The 19,574-nt window shown below is 41.1% G+C and overlaps 1 protein-coding gene across 1 annotated transcript in view; it reads right to left on the reverse strand.

Annotated features, from left to right (window-relative positions):
• The window catches only part of Ube4a (ubiquitination factor E4A), a 52,034-nt gene that overhangs the window by 10,206 nt on the left and 22,254 nt on the right, over window positions 1-19,574 (reverse strand). Inside the window, exons 9-16 of the mRNA XM_008850895.3 lie at window positions 18,843-19,176; window positions 17,689-17,809; window positions 14,747-15,051; window positions 12,776-12,908; window positions 11,463-11,650; window positions 7,502-7,602; window positions 7,295-7,408; window positions 4,433-4,607 (exon numbers count right to left, since the gene is read on the reverse strand). Of these exons, the coding sequence (XP_008849117.1) occupies window positions 4,433-4,607; window positions 7,295-7,408; window positions 7,502-7,602; window positions 11,463-11,650; window positions 12,776-12,908; window positions 14,747-15,051; window positions 17,689-17,809; window positions 18,843-19,176 (1,471 nt within the window). The remainder of the gene's footprint in view (window positions 1-4,432; window positions 4,608-7,294; window positions 7,409-7,501; window positions 7,603-11,462; window positions 11,651-12,775; window positions 12,909-14,746; window positions 15,052-17,688; window positions 17,810-18,842; window positions 19,177-19,574) is intronic.

Consider the following 19,574-nt stretch of genomic DNA (forward strand, 5'->3'; position numbering starts at 1 on the left):
CATATATACATATATATATATATTTGAGACAATTTTTTACTATGTTAACTAGGCAATTCTCCTGCCTCATTCACTTAGGTAGCTGTGAATATAGGTACATATCACCATGCCTATTTAAGAAGACAATTCTAAGAATAAGTAATTCATTTTAAACTGTGTGATATTCTGAACAGTATGATGAACTCTTAGGCTGGATGTGTGCATCCCTCTGTCCAGCAGATTGAACTGTATACATTAGCTGACCATTTATCTCTTAGTGGCTTTCTTGGTTGTCAGATGGCTGCTGTGGACAGTATAGCAGGAACCCTTTCTTCTTCTTTTTTTTTTTTTTAAAGTCTTTTTGAGACAGCGTCTCCCTGTAGCCCAGCTGGTCTGGAACTTACTATGTATACCAGGCTGGCCTTGATCTCACAGAGATCCACCTGCTTCTGCCTCCCTCTCCCTCCTGAGTGCTGGGATTAAAGGCAAGTGCCACCACGCCCAGCTCCCTTTCTTTTTGAGGCAGGGTCTCCCTGTAGCCCCAGGTGTCCTGGAACTCACTATGTAGACCAGGCTGGCCGTAAACTCACAGAGATCCGCCTGTCCCTGCCTCCCGAGTGCTGGGACCAAAGGTGTGCACCACCACACCCAGCCCCAGCTCCCCTTCTTATTTCAATGTCCCCCAAAGGCAATTTGGAATGCCAAAGAGAAGCTATAAAGTGTTTCCTTTAGGTGAAAAGATGAAAGTGCTTGACATAAGAAAAAAAAAAATTACTTGCTGAGGGTGCTGAGATCTATGGCAATTAGTTCTGGCCTAATTTACAAGTTAAACTTCATCACAAATGTGTATGTATAGAGAAAAATAGTATATGCAAGGGTTGGCACTATCTGCAGTTTCAAACAGAGGCCTTGAAAATAATGGGGGACAACTGTACTTAGCTCACAGACTTACTACTTTTTCACAATAAATCTGTATGAAGCCTGCCAGGTCATAGGGCATGAACTCCAAACATTTAAGAAAAAATAAAGTGGGCTGCTGAATTGGTTGGGCAGGCAAAGGTGCTTGCACACCATGGCATGTGCTCAGCTCCCCCTCCCCTTGCTCTCCCTCAGAGGCACACAAAATACATAAAAAAATGTTAATTTAAAAAAGAAAGGTAATGTAGCAAAAGAAATTAACAACAACTACCAAAAATTTTCCTGAGCCTGAACATAGACTCTAAATTGAAAGGGCCCAGCAGAGAGTTTTTGTTTTTCTTAAAACGTACACTGTGATTTTAATACCTACATATACTTACGAAATATTAGGAACTTATGGTAAAAAAGAAGATCCCAAGGGTCCTTGAGGAAAGTCAGGTAATGCACCACAGCTTAGAATCAGGTGCCTTTGGACTTTGCAACGTTGACATTTGAAGCTGGTACATATTTTTGAGAGACAGTATTTTTCTGGTCTAGAATACTAATGACAGCTAAATCACCAGCCTGTTAGAAAGTAAGATAAGGATGTGTTCACATGTAAAGGTAACACATTTATTTCAGTGTACCCTTTAAACAAAAGGAGTTATAAGGAGAATTCCCAATATGGTGGTGGAAAGAATTTGTGTGGCCACAAATTTAGGGACCTAGAGAGCAATCCAAGTTGGTGCAAAGGAGTGAACCCTCTGGAAGGAATAGTCCCCCAAATTAAAGAACAGATAGAAATGATAATACATCTGGTGAAGAGTTTGGAAAGGATTTAGTGCTAGATACTCTGAATTTTTTTTTAAGTTATATGTACAAAGAGCCATATATATTCATTAGGACATAGGACTCTGCTATGAATGATACTTACATAATCTTAATGACAAACAATAAATTATTTAATTAAAATTTTGATTGTATGTTGGGGGATTTGCACTTGAGAAAGAGGGACAGGAAGTGAGAGCTAAATGCTCATCTATATTAGAGTCAAAAATAATGCCTGGGCCAGGAAGATGGCTCAGCAGGTAAAGGCTCTTGCTGCACAACCTTGGGACTGGGTTTGATCCCTAGAACTCATTTAAAGTGGAAGGAGAGAACTGACTCACAGAGTTGTCTTCTGATCTCCACACAAGTACTGTGGCATGAGCACCCAACATGAACATACATATACAGTAGTAACAAATAAATAGTAATAAAGAACAGTAATGACTAAAATTGAAAATCAAGAACACCACTAAGCACAGTTTTTCATACTATCTGGCTTGTTAAATGTAGCATATATTATTTTTTTTCTTTAAAAAATTTTATTTATTGCCGGGCATGGTGGCATACACCTTTAATTCCCAAATCCCAACACTTAAAAGGCAGAGGCAGGCGGATCTCTGTGAGTTTGAGGCCAGCCTGGTCTACACAGCGAGTGCCAGGCCAGCTGGGACTAGAGGGAAACCCTGTCACAAAAAGACCGAAAAAAAAATAAAAAAAATTTATTATATGTTGGGGAGAGGGTCTACATTCAGCCAGTGTACATGTAGCAGTCAGAGGACAACTTGTGGGAGTTAGTTCTTTTATTCCACCATGTGGGTCCCAGGGATCAAACTCAGGTTGTCTGGCATGGTGGCAGGTGCCTTATCCACCGAGACATCCCACCAGCCCCTCATTTTACTTCTTTTTTTTGGCACTTTCTAGTTCCATCCTTCATTTTTTTAATCCTTTCTCTCTTAATTTCCATCTCATTTTCTTTAATGGAAGAATTTCCTGAATTTAGTCTTTTAAACCTTTGACTATTTAAATATTTAAAGTCATATATTTTCTTTTTTTAAAGTATTTTATTATTTTTATGTGTATGAGTGTATTGCCTACATGTATGTAAGTATACCTGTGTCGTGTCATGCAAGCCTGTAGAGGTCAGAAGGCATTGGATCCCTGGAACTGGAGTTACAGATGGTTGTTAGCTGCCATGTGGGTGCTAGAAATCAAACCTGGGTTCTCTGCAAGAACAGCCAATGCTCTTAACTGCTGAGCAGCTATCTCTCCAGCCACTAAAGTCATTTCTTTTTTCTTTATTTTACTTTTATTATTTTTATTTTATGTGTATGAATGTATTGCCTGCATGTATGTGAGTGCACCCATGTTGTGCAGTGCCGTGAAGTCAGAAGAGGGCTTCAGATTCCCCTGGAACTGGAGTTAAGGAGTGTTCGTAGCCGCCATGTGGGTGCTGGGAATCAAACCCAGGTCCTCTGCAAGACCAGTCAGTGCTCCTAGCCCTGAACCATCTCTCCAGCCCCTAAAGTCATATTTTCAATACCCAAAAGTTCTTTCTTATCCTTTGAATAATCTATTTTAGTGTTTTTTTTTTGTTCTTAGTTTGTGACTGCTTTATCTTCTCTGATTATCCTGATGCGAAAGAAGTTTCAAAAGTTTTAATTTGCTGGGAGTGGTGGTACATGCTTTATTAACGACAGCATTTGGGAGGCAAAGGCAGGTGAGTCTCTGTGAGACTGAGGCCATTCTTGTCTATATAATGACTTCCAGGCCAGCTGGAGCTATACGGAGACCTTGTCTCAAAAAAAAAAAAGTTTTCATCTACTTTTTTGTGTTTCACATTAGAATGTTTTCTTTAATGCCTACTCACTAGGTGTCATATCACACTTATTAAATTTAGTGAATCAGTGAATGAAAATGATCTCCCTCTCTTCTTCCCTCCCTCCCACCCTGTCCTTTGCTTTTTGAGACAGGGTGACACTATGTAGCCCAGGCTGGCCTGGAACTTATGATCCTATTGTTTCTACCTCTTAAGTGGGATTACAGTCATTCCACCCCATGGCTAGCTTTACATATATGTATTTTTAATGCTGTCTTACAGTGTGGATCTAATACTTATAGCAGCACACTTAAATACAGTACATACATGAACATATGTAATATATAATATGTATATATACATATGGTTACATGGCTAACTTCTCCTCATATAGACCTTTTTTGGTACTAGGGATTGAACTTCATGCACTCTACCACTGAGTTATATTCCCAGCCCTTTCTAGAAACCCAGTTGTTACCAACTCATACTTTTCTGGCATGTCAGTAATGGGCATCATCATTCTTTTTGAAGTTTCTCTGGTGATTTGTTTCACCTTCAGATGTGGAAGATACAGTCCCCAGGGTCCATTAAAAAAAAATTTTTTTTTTTTAAAACAGTGTCTCTTGTATTCCTGGAACACATTTTGTAGCCGAGGGACTTGACTTGTAATTCTCCTACCTCCACCTCCAGAGTGCAGGGATTATAGGTATGTGCCACTGTACCTGGTTTATGTGGTGCTGGTGAATGAACCCAGGGTTTCTTGCAGGTTAGGCAAGCACTATCAGCTGGAACTATAGACATCTCCAGCCCCAGATCCAAAGTGTTAAATTTCAGTTAGGCTGATGCCCTAAATGAACAGTCCTTGATTCCTACATTTTTGGGAAAGGGGAGAGCAGGCCTTCATGTTCTTACCTGATGTCAGGAAGGACAGAGTACCAATTGTTTCATTGGACATGATGTTATGGAAACGTGCCAGCTGCCCAAACATCTGTAGGCCAGCCTCTTTTTCTCGGCGGGCTTCTGGAGTCAGACTATCCCATTCGCCTCTATCCTTCTCAATCTGCTGAATCTTTATCTTGCTCAAATACTACAGAAACCAGAGATGGGATATATCAGAGAAGAAAAAGGCAGATGAAGGATCATGACATATAAGAGGCCTTAATTAAAATCCAATCAATTAGGTTGGGAAAACCAGAGACCATATAAGGGACATAAACCTTTGTGCAGGGTTAGAGCTTAAAGAACTTCTGGAGGGCTGGTGAGGTGGCTCAGTGGGGTAAGGCACTTGCTGTCAAGCCTAATGAGCTGAGTTCAATCTCTAGAACCCATATGGTAGAAGGAGACTCCCACAGGTTGTCCCGACCTCTACATATGCACAATGGCAAATGTGCACACAGAGACAGACACACATAATAACTGTACATTATAAACAATAATAAAAAAACTTGTAAATAAGAAATTGTATCCTCATACAAATTTATTTTTGGTCTTTTTGAGACAGGGTCTCCCTGTAGCCCCAAGCTGTCCTCGATTCACTCTGGAGACCAGGCTGGCTTTGAACTCACAGAGATCTGCTTGCCTCTGCCTCCCGAGTGCTGGGACTAAAGGCATGGACCACCACACCCAGCCAGATTTATTTATTTATTTTGGTCTTTTTGAGACAGGGTCTCCCTGTAGCCCAAGCTGTCCGGAACCTCACTATGAAGACCAGGATGGTTTGAAACACACAGACCCGCCTGCCTCTGCCTCCCAAGTGCTGGGACTACAGGTGTGCACCACCACGCCCAGCTCAGATTTATTTATTTATTTTTAAATATTTTATTTATTATTATTTTTTCTTTTTGGTCTTTTTGAGACAGGGTTTCCCTGTACCCCAGCTGGCCTCGATTCCCTATGGAGACCAGGCTGGCCTCGAACTCACAGAGATCTGCCTGCCTCTGCCTCCTGAGTGCTGGGATCAAAGGCATGCACCACCACGCCCGGCCATTTATTATTTTTATTTTATGTGTATACGTGTATTGCCTGAATGTAGGTAAGTGCACCCATGTGGTGTAATGCCTACGGAGGACAGAAGAGGCTTCTGGATCCCCTGGAACTGGAGTTATAGACAGTCGTTAGCTGCCATGTGGGTGCTGGGATTTGAACCTGGGTCTTCTGCAAAAAGAGCCAGTGCTCTTAATTGCTGAGTCATCTCTCCAGCCCCCCCACAGATTTATTTTCGCCTGGGTAAACTGATAATCCCTCAGAACTAGTATACTATTAGGAGATAGAAAGGAGGCTAAAATAGAGTAGTATATGAAACATAGGTCTAAAAACCAGACCACAGAAAGGAATCCTTCCTAAAAGATAAAAAAAAAATACAAAAAGTTCAAAACTTGCTTACTCAAAACCAAAATTATATGAATATGCATGCTGTCTGGAAGGACATGGTAATTACTTCAAACCCTTTACCTCTCATCCTTACTGTTGTGGCAAACAATGAGTTAAACAGTCTCCAGAGAATGCCATCTGCTTCACTCTGAATCACACTGTTCTTGCTTAACAAGGTCTGTTTATAATAGGAACGGCTCTCAGTTCCTTAGGAAACCTATTTTAAATCTCAGAGTGTAACATCATGAAAAGAGCAGGAGACCAGACCCACAAGTTACTCAGTGGGTTGTCAGTGAGAATGGGTGACTGTCCAGTTGGCCCTGCTTGGGATTGACCTGCATCTCCTTCAGTCACAGCCTAGCTTATAACTCGTGCTCCTGCCCCAATTATGAGATTCTGCCTAGCCTCAAGCCTGAAGTGTAGCTAGCCTTGGATTGAAATCTGAAACTGTGAGTTCAAATAAATCTTTCATTTCAGGGTGTTTTTCTTGGGTATTTGGTTATTGTGATGGTTTGAATGAAAATGTCCCCCATAAGCTCCAAGTATTTGGACACTCTGTCCCCAGATGGTGGCACTGTTTTGGGAGGTTTTTAGAAGGTGTGGCTACTGTGGAGGAAGCATGTCACTGGGGATGGGCTTAGAGAGTTCTTAAGCCTTGCAGGATCTCCAGTTGCTCTCTTGCTTCCTGTGCCTGCGTGATGATGTGAGAGCTTAGCTTCTGCTGCTCCTGCTCCAGCCACCTCTAGCCACCATACCTCCCTGCCATGATGGACTGTAATTCCCCTGGAACCATACACTCAAATAAACTCTTCCTCCTATAAATTGCTTGGGTCAGTATTTCTATCACAGCAATAGAAAAGTGACTAATACAGTCATGCAATGAATCATCCTGGTGGTCACTGACCAGAGCTAAGATCCCATAGTTCTTTCTGCTGGTCTGCTGGTACATGGTAGTTTGGTTTTATTACAGTCCCTTTAACTCTACTGAAGAACCATCCAAGATCAAGAGCCATCTTGATCTTGTCTCTAATGGAATAATAACCTAGAAAACTCTGTAATGGTTAGTTTGGAGGTGCACTACTGCTCATATGCTTTTGGTTTAAGACCACTGGAGTACAGAACTGCTCTATTATAATTAATTAAAAGGCCAAAAGAATATGTTCTTCGCCAGGTGTAGTGGTTCATGGCTGTAATCTCAGCACTCTGGGAGGCTAAGGCAGATGGACTGCTCTGAGTTTGAGGCTAGCCTGGGCTATAGAGGGATGAGACCTTGTCTCAAAAAACAAAACAAAACAAAAAACAAAGTAAAACCCCAACCAACCAACCAACCAAACAACAAAACCAAAGCCCAAACCCAAAAATGATGGTATAAGGAAGTGTTACTTTTTTTTTTTTCTTTTTTACCTGTATAGCTTCATCCAAAAGAAAGATCGCATCATTCATTAGCAGGTTAAGAAAACGGAGGAAAAGTGGGGGATTCATGGCTTCTAAATTCTTAGAGGCATAGTCAGCCAAATCCTGTGAATTCCAGCCCAAGAAGAAATACTTTAGTATTGAATCACAACTCGCCAAGGCTGACCTGAAGCAACTGGTTTCATTAAAAATTCTTACCTTAATGCTCTCCCGATAGGTATCTGTCCCCCACATGTATCTTAGGATGGGATACATGGGGCGGCGGTAATTAAACTTCTGTTCAAATTGATGGGGGTCTCCTAGAGTAAGGTGAGAACAAGAACTCAACAAAGGAGGTCTGTTAGAGAATGGGCAGGGGCTTATGTCTAGAGGCGCTTTTATATTCTGAATGTCAGGGTTATTCAGTCTTCCCTAGGAGTTCCCTCCCTCCTTTTTTTCTTTCCCCCTTTTCTTTGTCCTGCTGGGGATAAAATCTAGGCCTTAACTATGATTATCTGTACAAGATCAAGTCAACAAGATCAGTAAACATCACAACTGGCAGCACTAACTAGACTCAGTGGGTTATTAACAAAAAAGGGTAAGCTGGGTGTGGTGGCTAACGGCTTTAATCCCAGCACTTGGGAGGCAGAGGCAGGCTGATCTCTGTTGAGTTCAAGGGCAGCCTGGTCTACATAGTGAATTCTAGGCCAATCTGGGCTACAAAGAGATATCCTGTTTAAAAAAAAAAGGTAAGGGACAGGAAGTGGGAAGGGAGATGTGTTGGGTGGGCACTCCTAGGGGGAAAGGAAAGGTTAAAATGGGGGTACATATGATTAAGAAGCATTGCTTATATGTATAACACTGTCAAATAATAAATAAAAGATATTCTATTAAAAACAAAACTAGGCCTTGCACATGGTAGGCAAATGCTCTACCACTGAGCTATTTCCCCAGCCTTCTCTAGAAATGACTAAAGGTGTAGAATTAGGCCAAGACCAAGTGTTTCTTTTCTTTTTTTTTTGTCTTTTTTGAGATGGGGTCTTCCTGTAGTCCCAGCTGGCCTGGCACTTGATACTTGATGGAGGCCAAGTAGGCCTCCATCTCACAGAGATCCATCCATGCCTGGCTCAAGTGTTTATTTTCTTGACAAGAGGGAAACAGATGTAAAGGGTGTCTTACCCAGTAAGGGACCGGGACCAAGGTGTATTAAAAAAAAAATTCAAGAATAAATGCTTGTGTGTCCCAATGTAGAACATTTTATGAGGTCTCTGTGCTGGCCACTATGTTGGTCAATCAGTACAGAATGGGACACTAAGAAATCTTTATATTTTATTTATTTTTATGTGTATGATTGTTTTGCCTGTAAGTGTACCATGTGTGTACAAATGCACAGAGGTCAGATAAAAACACTGGATTGCCTGGAACTAGAGTTACAGATGACAGTCAGCTACTATGTGGGTGATGGGAACCAAACCCAGGTCCTCTGGAAGAGCAGCCAGTGCTCTTAACTGGAGCTATCTCTCCAGCCAAATCACCACCTTCTTTATAGACGACATCTCAACCATGTAGCCAACTGGTTCTTAATTGTTCCAAAAAATCAGGTCAGGAGCTAAAAATCTGAGACTTATACAGTGTTTAAATTACCAACAATATTACAAGAACTCTACAGATTAGGTCATGTAATAAAAGAAGAATGAAGATAGATAAATACATAGAATGTAGAAGGCCTAGGTTTTTTTCTCTGGCTCTGCTTAATGCGTCTTCTAAAATATTTATTTATTCATTTATTTGACAGGTTCTTGCTATATAACCCAGGTTAGTTTCTTTTCCTTCCTTCCTCCTTTCCTTCCTTTCTTCTTTCCTTCCTCCCTCCCTCCCTCTGTCCCTCTGTCCCTCCCTCCTTCCTTCCTCTTCCCTCCTTTACTTTCTTCCTTAAAAAAATTTATTTGGGGCTGAAGAGATGACTCAGCTGTTAAGAGCACTGGCTGCTTTTGCAGAAGACCTGGGTTTAGTTCCTAGCACTCACAAGGTGGCTAATAACCATCTGTGACTCTAGTTCCAGGGGATCTAACACTCTATTCTGACCTCCACAGGCATTGCATGACATGATTGCATTGCACATACACACATACAGGCAAATACTCATAACATTAAAAAAAAATTTAAAATATTTAGTTTTTTTTTGTCTTTTTTTGAGACAGGGTCTCCCTGTAGTCCCAGCTGACCTGGAACTTGCTATATAAGACCAGGCTGGTCTTGATCTCACAGAGATCTGCCTGCCTCTGCCTCCTGAGCACTGGGATTAAAGTCATGTGCCACGACACCTGGCTTAGATTTAGTTAGTTTTATGTGTATGAGTGTTTTGCCAGCATGTATATATGAACATCACATGCTTACAGTGCCCAGTAAGACCAAAAGAGGGCATTGCATGCCCTAGAATTAGAGTTATGAATGGTTGTGAGCTGTTATGTGGGTGCTGGGAACTGAGCCTGGATCCTCTGTAAGAGCAGCAAGAGCTCTAAACCACTGAACCATAATCTCCAGCTCCCCAGGCTGGTTTCTAATTCACTCTTTTGCCTCTGGCTCTGATGTGTTGAGATTACAGGTATGTACCACTCTGTCTGATAGACCAAAATTTTTCCAACTTTCACTTCTTTAGAAATATATCAGGAATGGGGCTGGAGAGATGGCTCAGCAGTTAAGAGCACTGACTGCTCTTAAAGAGGACCAGGGTTCGATTCCCAGCACCCACATGACAGCTACGAACCGTCCTTAACTCCAGTTCCAGGGGAATCTGAAGCCCTCTTCTGACCTCCGCGGCATTGCATGACATGGGTGCACTCACATACATGCAGGCAATACACTCATATGCATAAAAAAAAAAAAAAAAAGCCGGGCGTGGTAGTGCACGCCTGTAGTCCCAGCACTTGGGAGGCAGAGGCAGGCGGATCTCTGTGAGTTCAAGGCCAGCTTGGTCTATCAGAGACTATCACATTACATATATTGGTTGTATGGTCACATAATGAGATAACCACTGTGACTGACTGTAACTCCTTATGTGTGGTGAAGAGCTACATGACCATTTCATGTAGTCATCATTTTGACTCATTTTACTGATGAAGAAATTAAGACCCTGAGGTAAACGACAAAGCTAGTAACCAAATATGGAAAGTAAGCAAGTAAAATGTTACATGTCTTTTAAAATGTTAGTTGCATATATCACTGGATGCCGGAAATCTTCTTTAAGAAGAATCTTATACAACTGCTTAACCTATCTTGACTACTAGTTCAGACAGAGTACTGCTTAATCAAACCCAGGGGCTCAGGACTAAAGAGAAAGACAATGTTGTCTACCAGTATTCTTTCCTTTATTTTAATTGATTATTTTTAATGTGTGCATACATGTTTATATGTGTGTACGCTTATGGGTACATGCATTTGTGGAGGCTAGAGGTCAACACTGTCTTCCTTAACTGCTTACCATCTTATTTTTTGAGAACTGGAGCTAACTGATTTGGTTAGATTTAGCTGGCCAGCAAGCCCCAGGTATCTTCCTGTCTCTGCCTCCTAGAACTGAGATTACAGGTACACACTGCTACACCTGGCTTTTTTCCCCATGGATTCTGGAGTTCAAACTCAGATCTTATATATGTATGGCAAGCACTTTACTTACTGAGCCGTGTCTCCAGGCCTTTTTCTTTTTCCTTTTTCTCACTGTGTAGCCCAGGCTTGCCTTAGACTTAGGGTCCTCCTGCCTCAGCCTTCTAAATGCTGGATTACACGTATGTATCAGTTTGCCACACTATGGTCTGGTCAAAATAAAGGAATTTTCTCTAGGGATATAGCTCAGTGATAGAGTGTTTGCTTAGCAAGCTTAAAGCCCTGAGTGCCATTTCTAGAACCACGAAAACAAGACCACCCAAACAACTCTTACCCACAAAAGGAAGATTTTTAATCAGATGCTCTCATGTATGATTTGACTAAGCAATGAAATGAGGACAATAAAGACAAACTTTTCAGATAGGGACAACTTAATGATATATTTAAAAAGCACTCTGCATCAAGTCGGGCACATAGCAGGTACTCAGGAGCTGATACTTGACACGGCTCTGGTATTTGAAAGTGATCAAATTGAAATCCTTAGCTCTTAGTTCTACACCTTGCTATATGACTGCTTTACCTGTAAATTCAATGTCCACAAAAACCTTGATTAGGGCTTCTGAAAGTTGAGGTGCATACTGAAAGTTGCAGAACACCCGTTTTCGGTGGAACACACTAGACATCAAGGGATTTGGGGTCTGATCCAGGTGAGGCATCACTGCTTCCAGTACCTCGGCTAGTTTGGCCCTTAGGTGGGGATTCTTCATTCTGCAGAGGGTAGAAAGCAAGAGGAGCAGGTAGTCTCTCAAATATGACTGCTCTTTTCACAAAGGGAACCGGCATGTCCTCTATCATCCTTATAGGAATAAACAGGATCACTCCTGCAGTTTGTTAATACTGGGAGAATGTGGGTATACTATTTAACTCTTTTGTATGGAGACGGTCTCTGTATGTAGCGCTGGCTGCATGGAACTCTCTATGCAGACCAGGCTGGCCTTGAACTTGTAGCAATCTTCCTGCCTCTGCCGTCTGAGCATTGAGGTTACAAATGTGCTCTACCATGTCCTGTCCATTTAACTCTTGAGATGACAACTTACCAAGGAGGCGGGTGAGTACTTCAGTTTCCATGTAATGCTTAGAGATTCAATTTTCTTCTCTATAATAATGCATTACTTACTTTGTACTATTCTCTGACAGGTTAATATTGGATAAATTTGCCTGTCCAAGCTTTCTGGGGTAGATTAGGTTATAATTATCTTACAGTATCCCAAATCCCTACTATGTCTATTCAATACATGTTTATGACTTATTAGTTCTGCTCAGCTCAGTGAAGGGTTGGTTTCTGACTACTTCTTACTAATAAGCCTTGGGGAACTGTGATCATTCTCTTTATTTTGGTGCACAGAGTATTTCCTTTGGCTTATACATTAAAACAATAGTACTTCTGTTTGGGAAAGAAGGATAGAAGCTATGAGTGAGAAGATTTAAGATTAGAAATAATGTCAACCCAAGCTTATTGCTTATCCAACTCAAAACTGAAGGAGCAAGCTCTGGTTCCCACAATTCATACAAGAGCTCAGCACTTGGATGCCCTTGGGAAGGTTTCTGGTATTCTGGTTAACTACTTTAAACCAGGGACTGGTAGTAGAATTCCCATTAGGTTCCTTATGTGCAGGTGCAAACTAACTCTCTGTGGGCAAAGTCCTTTGCTTATTATGCCTCTCCACAGTGAGATGTTTGGCTACCCATAAGGATGGTCAGGTGATTCATTAATGTTAACATAACTCCTGAAGGCAACCCCTTATGATTCAGGCTTGTTTATTTCTTGGTTTAGAAGTTGTCCAAATATTTTGCAGCTGTAAACAGTGATAGGACAAGCTTTGAGCACGTCACCTTTCTATGCTTCCAGTGAAAATGGTGATGAAGTGAAGGACATGCTCCAGGGAATCTGCTGATGTCTCCAAGACGTCATCAGCAAAACGTCGGAGAAAGATGAGGAAATCACCCAGGTTATCTGCAAAAAATTCTGAAAAAGAGTTATTGGGATTAGCTAAAATCTGTCTGTTGCTCTTAAACAACATCTCAATCTCTCCCTTTCACACTAATACTTAATGAAAATTAAAAAAAAATCCAAAGACCTTCTAAGTACTAGTATGCTGATAAGTTAATAAATGTAGGACCTCTTAAATGTGTATCAAATTTTATTTTCTTTATTTATTTTTTAAAATATTTTATTTATTATTTTTATTTTCCTGTATGTGTGTAAGTGCACCCATCGTATGCAATGCCTATGGAGGTCAGAGCTGCCATGTGGGTGCTGGGATTTGAACCTGGGTCTTCTGCAAGAACAGCCAGTGTTCTTAACCGCTGAGTCATCTCCCCAGCCCCATCAAATTTTATTTTTAATCTAAGTAAATGCAAGACCCCTTCTCAAAAAACAAAAACATATCAAGGCCAGCCTAGTCTCCAGAGTGAGTTCCAGGCCAGATGTGGCTATAGCTGTCTGTCTCAAAAGACCCTGTCTCAAAAAGACCAAAAAAAAAAAAAAATCCAAAAAACAAACAAAAAACCTAAATACATACATGAGCAGTAGTGACACAAATATTCTAACACTAGTATACTACCCCCACTTAAAATAATTTAAGTCATCCTTTAGATGTTACTAAACAAGGCTCTTAACATTGGTAACTGTGGAAACCAGCTCCAGGATAGTCCACCAATCACACTCACCTCTTGGTATTTGTGCCTTTGTGAATCCCTTTCTACATTTTGTAGGCTGGAAGATATCCCCGGATGTATGCAGCAAAAGTTATGGTATGCCATTTTCCAGATTAGGTTATGCAAGCCTGAAGCTTTCATTTTGGTCACTTGTGCTGCTATCCCATGAGTGGTACTGAGAGATGTGTGAGGCTTGGAAAAGAGGCAGCTTGCCAATAGAGCAAGCAACTGAAATGGCCTGTCAACCACCACATGACTGGGCTTGTAAGTGGATCCTCCAGCCCTAGTTGAGTCCTCAGATTCCTATAGTCCTGATTTGTCGACATTTTCGCCACAACATTAGGTATCTTGAGTTAGACCAATATAGCTAAGAACACCTGGATTTTTTTGATCCACAAAATTGTGTGAAATAATGTTTGTCATTTTAAGCTGCTATGTTTTGGGGGTAATCTGTTAGCAATATGAGACCAGTACAGCGAGTATTCAAGAACATTTAATCTGATTGGTGGACAGTATCTACTGACCCCTCACTGACATACAAATATACAAATCTCTCTTCTGAGTCAACTGACAAGAGATGATTTGTTCTTTTCTAAAAAAGCTCAAAGAGAGACAGATTTAAAAAAAAATTATTATTTTTATTTTATGTGTGTGTATTTCCTGTATGTAGGTAAGTACACTCATGCAATGCCTGCGGAGGTCAGAAGAGGCTGTTGGATCCCCTGGGACTGGCGTTACATGGACAGTTGTTAGCTGCCATGTGGGTGCTGGGATTTGAACCTGGGTCTTCTGAACAAACAATGAGTGTTATCACTGAGCCATCTCTCCAGCCCCATAGTTAGACAGATTTTTAAGCTGAGTGATAAAACAGTATTAATGACAGAAATTAACAGCTATGAAAACTGACTGCAGTTCATCTTTTGAAGATGGTTTTCTGATATGCAAAGCAGGAGGGACACAAAATTGGAAAAGCAACCGTGAGGATCCTCATGCTTCGACCATAAGGTATTAATTGCAAATTTGAGTTGTCTTTCTATAAACAATGGAATGGTAACTAAGGAGTATTTTGAGGATTAAGCTTCCAAGGTGACCCAGTTAAACTTAGGTGGTTATAAATAGGAAGTTCCCAAGGGAGAGGCTGCTTACCTGGCACATAAGCCAAAGAGCTATAGCCATCTGGCAAAGGAAAAGTTAGCTCTATTGGCTGTGAGCCCTCATTGCCTATGGCCAGCTGAACCAGCAGAACAGCCATGGACACCTGCAAATTCAGGCAGTTTTGCAGCATCTGTGGCTCAGTCATGGCAGTCTTGGTAGAAAGATAGATGGTCATCAGTCGTTCAAACTGCTCACGGAGATTGTCGGCAGCAGGGCTAGAACTCTGCTGAGCATCCCGCCATGCAATTTGCAGCCGATGCAGATTTTGGTTGATTTTTATCATCTGATCATGCAATCTGCCCACAAGAAAGCAGAAGAGACTGGGTCAGGGAAGCTGGTCATGAGAGCAGTCTAGGATAGATCATTCCAGAAAAGCAAATCTTCATTTATTTATCTAGTGTTCTAAGGATGTAAAGAATTGCAGGTACAAAGATATAGAAAGCACTCACAAAAGTTACTGACAGCACAGCATTGGGAAAACGTTACCAAGTATTCAACAAATCTGAAGCCAATCAGGAATAGGTAGCAGCCTCCAGGTGAAATGAAGCAGGTAAAAAGAGGCTCCAGATTATAATGGCATCTAAACTAGTTGCCACTCAGGAGCTTCCAACCTTCTGTTGTTTAATTAAAATAATTTTTCTTCACAAAAGTTCAAATATTTGCCACTGAAATGAAGACCCATAGTTGAGACCTACAGATAACTGGTTCGATGTGTATGGTCAATTCCAAACTACTTCCTTTGTTCCTGTGGAATGTCAAGGGCTACACCAGGAAAGCAGAGGACAGGGACCTCTGTGTCTGCATCTAGGCTGTTAAGCAGATAAAGCTGGGCGTTGTGTCGTGGCACACACCTTTAATCCCAGCACTTGGGAGGCAGAAGCAGGCGGGTCTCTGGGAGTTTGAGGCCAACCTGGTCTACATAGTGAGTTCCAGGCCAGCTGGGGCTACGGGGAGACCCTGTCCCCGCCCCCAAAAAGCACATGTGGAACCTTTGCCTATCATCTCCTTTAAAGAAAAACTCTCTAATAAAGACACACACTTTCATTTAATGTGCATGTGTTATGTATCTACGTATGTAAGTGCACCTGTATTGTGCAGTGCTCATGGGATCCCCTGGAACTGGAGTTAGAGTTGTTAGCCCTGTAGGTGCTGGGATTCGAACCCAGGTCCTCTGCAAAGAGCAGCCAGTGCTCTTAACTGCTGAGCCATCTCTTCAGCCCTAAAGACATATTTTTATTTTTCCAATAATTTGCTGCTGGAAGAATTTTGAGAATTGCCCTGTATTAATTGAAGTATCCAGAGAAGGCATTGAAAATCAGTATTTCTGCAAGCTGGGGAGATGGCTCAGTTGGTAAAGTGTTTACACTGCAAGCATGAGGACCTGAGTTCATGTCCCTGGGGCTCAGTGGCCAACAAGTCTTTCTGAATCAGTGAGCTCTAGGTTTAGTGAGGGCCCTTCCTAAAAGAATATGGTGAAGAACGATCAAAGAGGAGAGCAAAGCCAACCTCTGGCTTCTACATGCATATCTGTGTACCCTCCCCCCACTACTACACAAACATTAAAAATCAGTATTCCCAATACTCTTTATAGATCAGAAATATGGAATTGCTGTTTTTTCAACTTATTCCTCAGCTCAATACTCAAATAAGGGGAAAAAATGTAGAGTGACATGTGGCTAGTGACAACTGGAACCCGTTTTGGAATTTCTACACACTAGTCCTCAAAGCTTCACACTTCTAGACCTCCCTTTATCTTAGGTACACAGATCTTCTGGTCCCTTGTTACTATTTTCTTAATTTTTGTTAATTTTATCTCTAATGAAGAGTGTAAAGGCTTGGTCTTTTTGCATCAAAAGTAATGAAAATTCAAGAATAAAATGTAAAATGAAAATAATTCCATTTCCCCATATAATAGGAGATATTAATTAAAAAATTTGTAAAGTGGTGCTGGAGAGATGACTTAGTGGCTTAGTGGTTAAGAGTGTTGGCTGCCCTCACAGAAGACCCAGATTTCATTCCCAGGACCCACATGGTGGCTAACACTTGTCTTTAATTCCAGTTTCAGGAGACCCGACACCCTTTTCTGGCCTCTTGGGCACTGCTCACACATGTAGGCAAAACACTAATACATATAAAAACTTTATTATTATTTTTATTTTTTAATTTTTATTTATCATTCTTATATGTATGCTTGTATTGCCTGCATGTAGGTAAGTGCACCTGTGTTGTGCAGTGTCTGTGGAGGTCAGAAGAGGCTGTCGATCCCCTGGGACTGGAGTTATAGACAGTTGTTAGCTGCCATGTGGGTGCTGGGATTCAAACCCAGCTCTTCTGCAAGAACCAGTGTTCTGAACTGCTAAGCCATCTCTCCAGCCCCATAAAAACTTTTTTTAAAAAAAGAAAGAAAAAATTATTTGTAAAGTGTGTAGAAAAAAATTAGTAGGTTCTTTCTCTGCTAGATTTTATTTTTTTGAGACAGGGTCTCACTATGCAGACCTACCTGGCCTGGAACTCCCTGGGTAGACCAGGTTGGCCTTGAACTCACAGATATCCACCTGCCTCTGCCTCTTGAAAGCTGTGATTAAAGGCGTGTGCTACCACACCCAGCCTAGATTCTGTATGAGTGCTTTGTTTGACTGTATGTAGGTGTACCATGTGCATGCAGTGCCTGCAGAGGCCAGAAGAGGGTGTCAGATCCCCTGGAATTAGAGTTATGGACAGCTGTGATTTGCTCTGTAGGTGCTGGGAACTAACTGAATGGGGTCCTCTGGAAGAGCATTAACTGCTTTTAACTACTGAGCCATCTCTCTAGCCACCTCCTCTGCTAGATTCTAACATGAATCTTTACACTTACTTTCAACCTTCTAGTTGTCAACACAACTAGACAAGTTTTTTTCCAAATAGTTCTTTTCTAATGACATCAAAGGAGTTACCTGTGAAATCCCAAGTACAAGGTATACTCTGTGAGGGCAAGGTTCTCTGTTACAAGGTTGTAGCTCTGGGGAAATACTGGTTCTTGTACAGATGGGATCAAACAAGTTTCTCTGTCCAAACCTTGAAGAAGTAAAAGGAATGGTGAACAGCTTGCCACAGACATCTGTCTTGGTCTTCAGTCTCCCTTTACTTTTGCTCAGTTTCTACACTGCTATCAATGATATCTTCTTCAAAACAAATCTCCTCAAACTACTTCCTTGTCTAAAGACTTCTGGCTTCCTTCTGTCTATAGAAATAGTTAAATCTCTTTTGCTGAGCCAAGAAAAATCACCCAAAAGTAAAATTAAGAATAATATCGTAGCCTTTTCAAGTGATAGGCAACAGACCATTTGCATTTACTCTGTTTTTCTGTATTTAAGATGTTTGCTTTTGAGTGGGTATCAGTTTCATAATTTGTAAGAGGACGTAAAAAAATAGAAGAAAATGCATCACAACTGAGAAGCAATTCATTGAGTGGTAGAACCACGACTAATTAATTTTCTTTTCATTTTTCTATATATACTGTTCAAATCTTCTGCAATCTGGCCTTATCTTTCTTCCTCTACACTTTCCACAGATTACTCTCTACTCCTCCTTGCTCTAGCCACATGGAATATCTCACTATTCCTCAATGAAGACATTCTACAGATTTTTACCTCTACAGTTGTTATTGCCTTCTACAGATACTCTTGCTCTTTTGCCTAGTAAAGCCCAACTTGTCTTTCGAGAATCATCTATGAAGACACCTGACCTCTGAGTGACTATTCACTCCTTTCTCTGTGCTCGTATAGCTTAGCCCTATGTTATAACTACCTTAACATCACTGCCTTCCCCTAGAACCTCTGAGTTCAAAAAGATGGCAGTTTTGCTTCATTCATTTTTGTAAAAGATCAAGGAATGAGCATCCAAAGCTGCCAAATCCAGAAAGAAGTCCTCACTAAAGCACATTTAAAAGATGCCAGTTGTTTTTCTAAAAGCCACGTTGAAAAATCATTTAACTAGCTCTTCATGTGTCCCATCTTTTTTGAGCAAGAGGTACTGTCTCAAAAGCTAAGGGAGTAAATGTTTTAGAAGTGACATATACACAGTTTTGAGAGGCCCAGTTCCCCCTTACCTTTCATGTGTACATTTTTAAATTTTCGTTCTTCATCATTCAACTCCTTCAGGGCACAGTAAGTGGGATTAAAGGTGAGGAGTCGAGAGGATCTGGGTTTGCAAAATGGCTGGCAGAGCTTCAGGAGAGCAGCGCCCAGATTCAGAAAGAAGGCATCCGAGGCATACATTTGGAAGAAGATTTCCGGCATCTGATTGGCCCAAATCTTGGTGCGGCCTGCATTTGCATGCAAACAGTTTCCAAGCCAGGACAAGATACAGTGTTTGGTTTCTGGAGAGAGCTGGAGTAAGTTCTTCAGCATCTGGTAGATCTTTTCATGGAACTGAGCCATGAACTGTTTAACCAGAAAACACAACCACAGAACATTCCAATTTCACAATTCTGATATTTTCTTTTTTTATTCTTAAACCTTAGAAAATAGCAATTTCTAAAATATATGCTAATATTAATCTTTCCTTTCACACTCTTTATGCCTTATTCTCTGGTTGTGATTTATTTATTCTTAATATTTTACTTATTAATTTTATTTTTGTGTATGAGGGTTTTGCCTGCTTGTATTTAAGTGTACCTGTGTCATGCAATGCTTGTGGAGGTCAGAAGGCATTGGATCCCTTGGAACTGGAGTTACAGACAGTTGTTAGCTGCCATATGGGTGCTGGGAATCTGGGTCCTCTGCAAAAGCAGCCAGTGCTTTTAACCACTGAGCCATTTCTCCAGCCCCTCTGGTTCTGA

Source organism: Nannospalax galili, unplaced genomic scaffold (genome assembly GCF_000622305.1).
Source record: "Nannospalax galili isolate Female #2095 unplaced genomic scaffold, S.galili_v1.0 scaffold265, whole genome shotgun sequence".
Lineage (NCBI taxonomy): Eukaryota > Metazoa > Chordata > Mammalia > Rodentia > Spalacidae > Nannospalax > Nannospalax galili.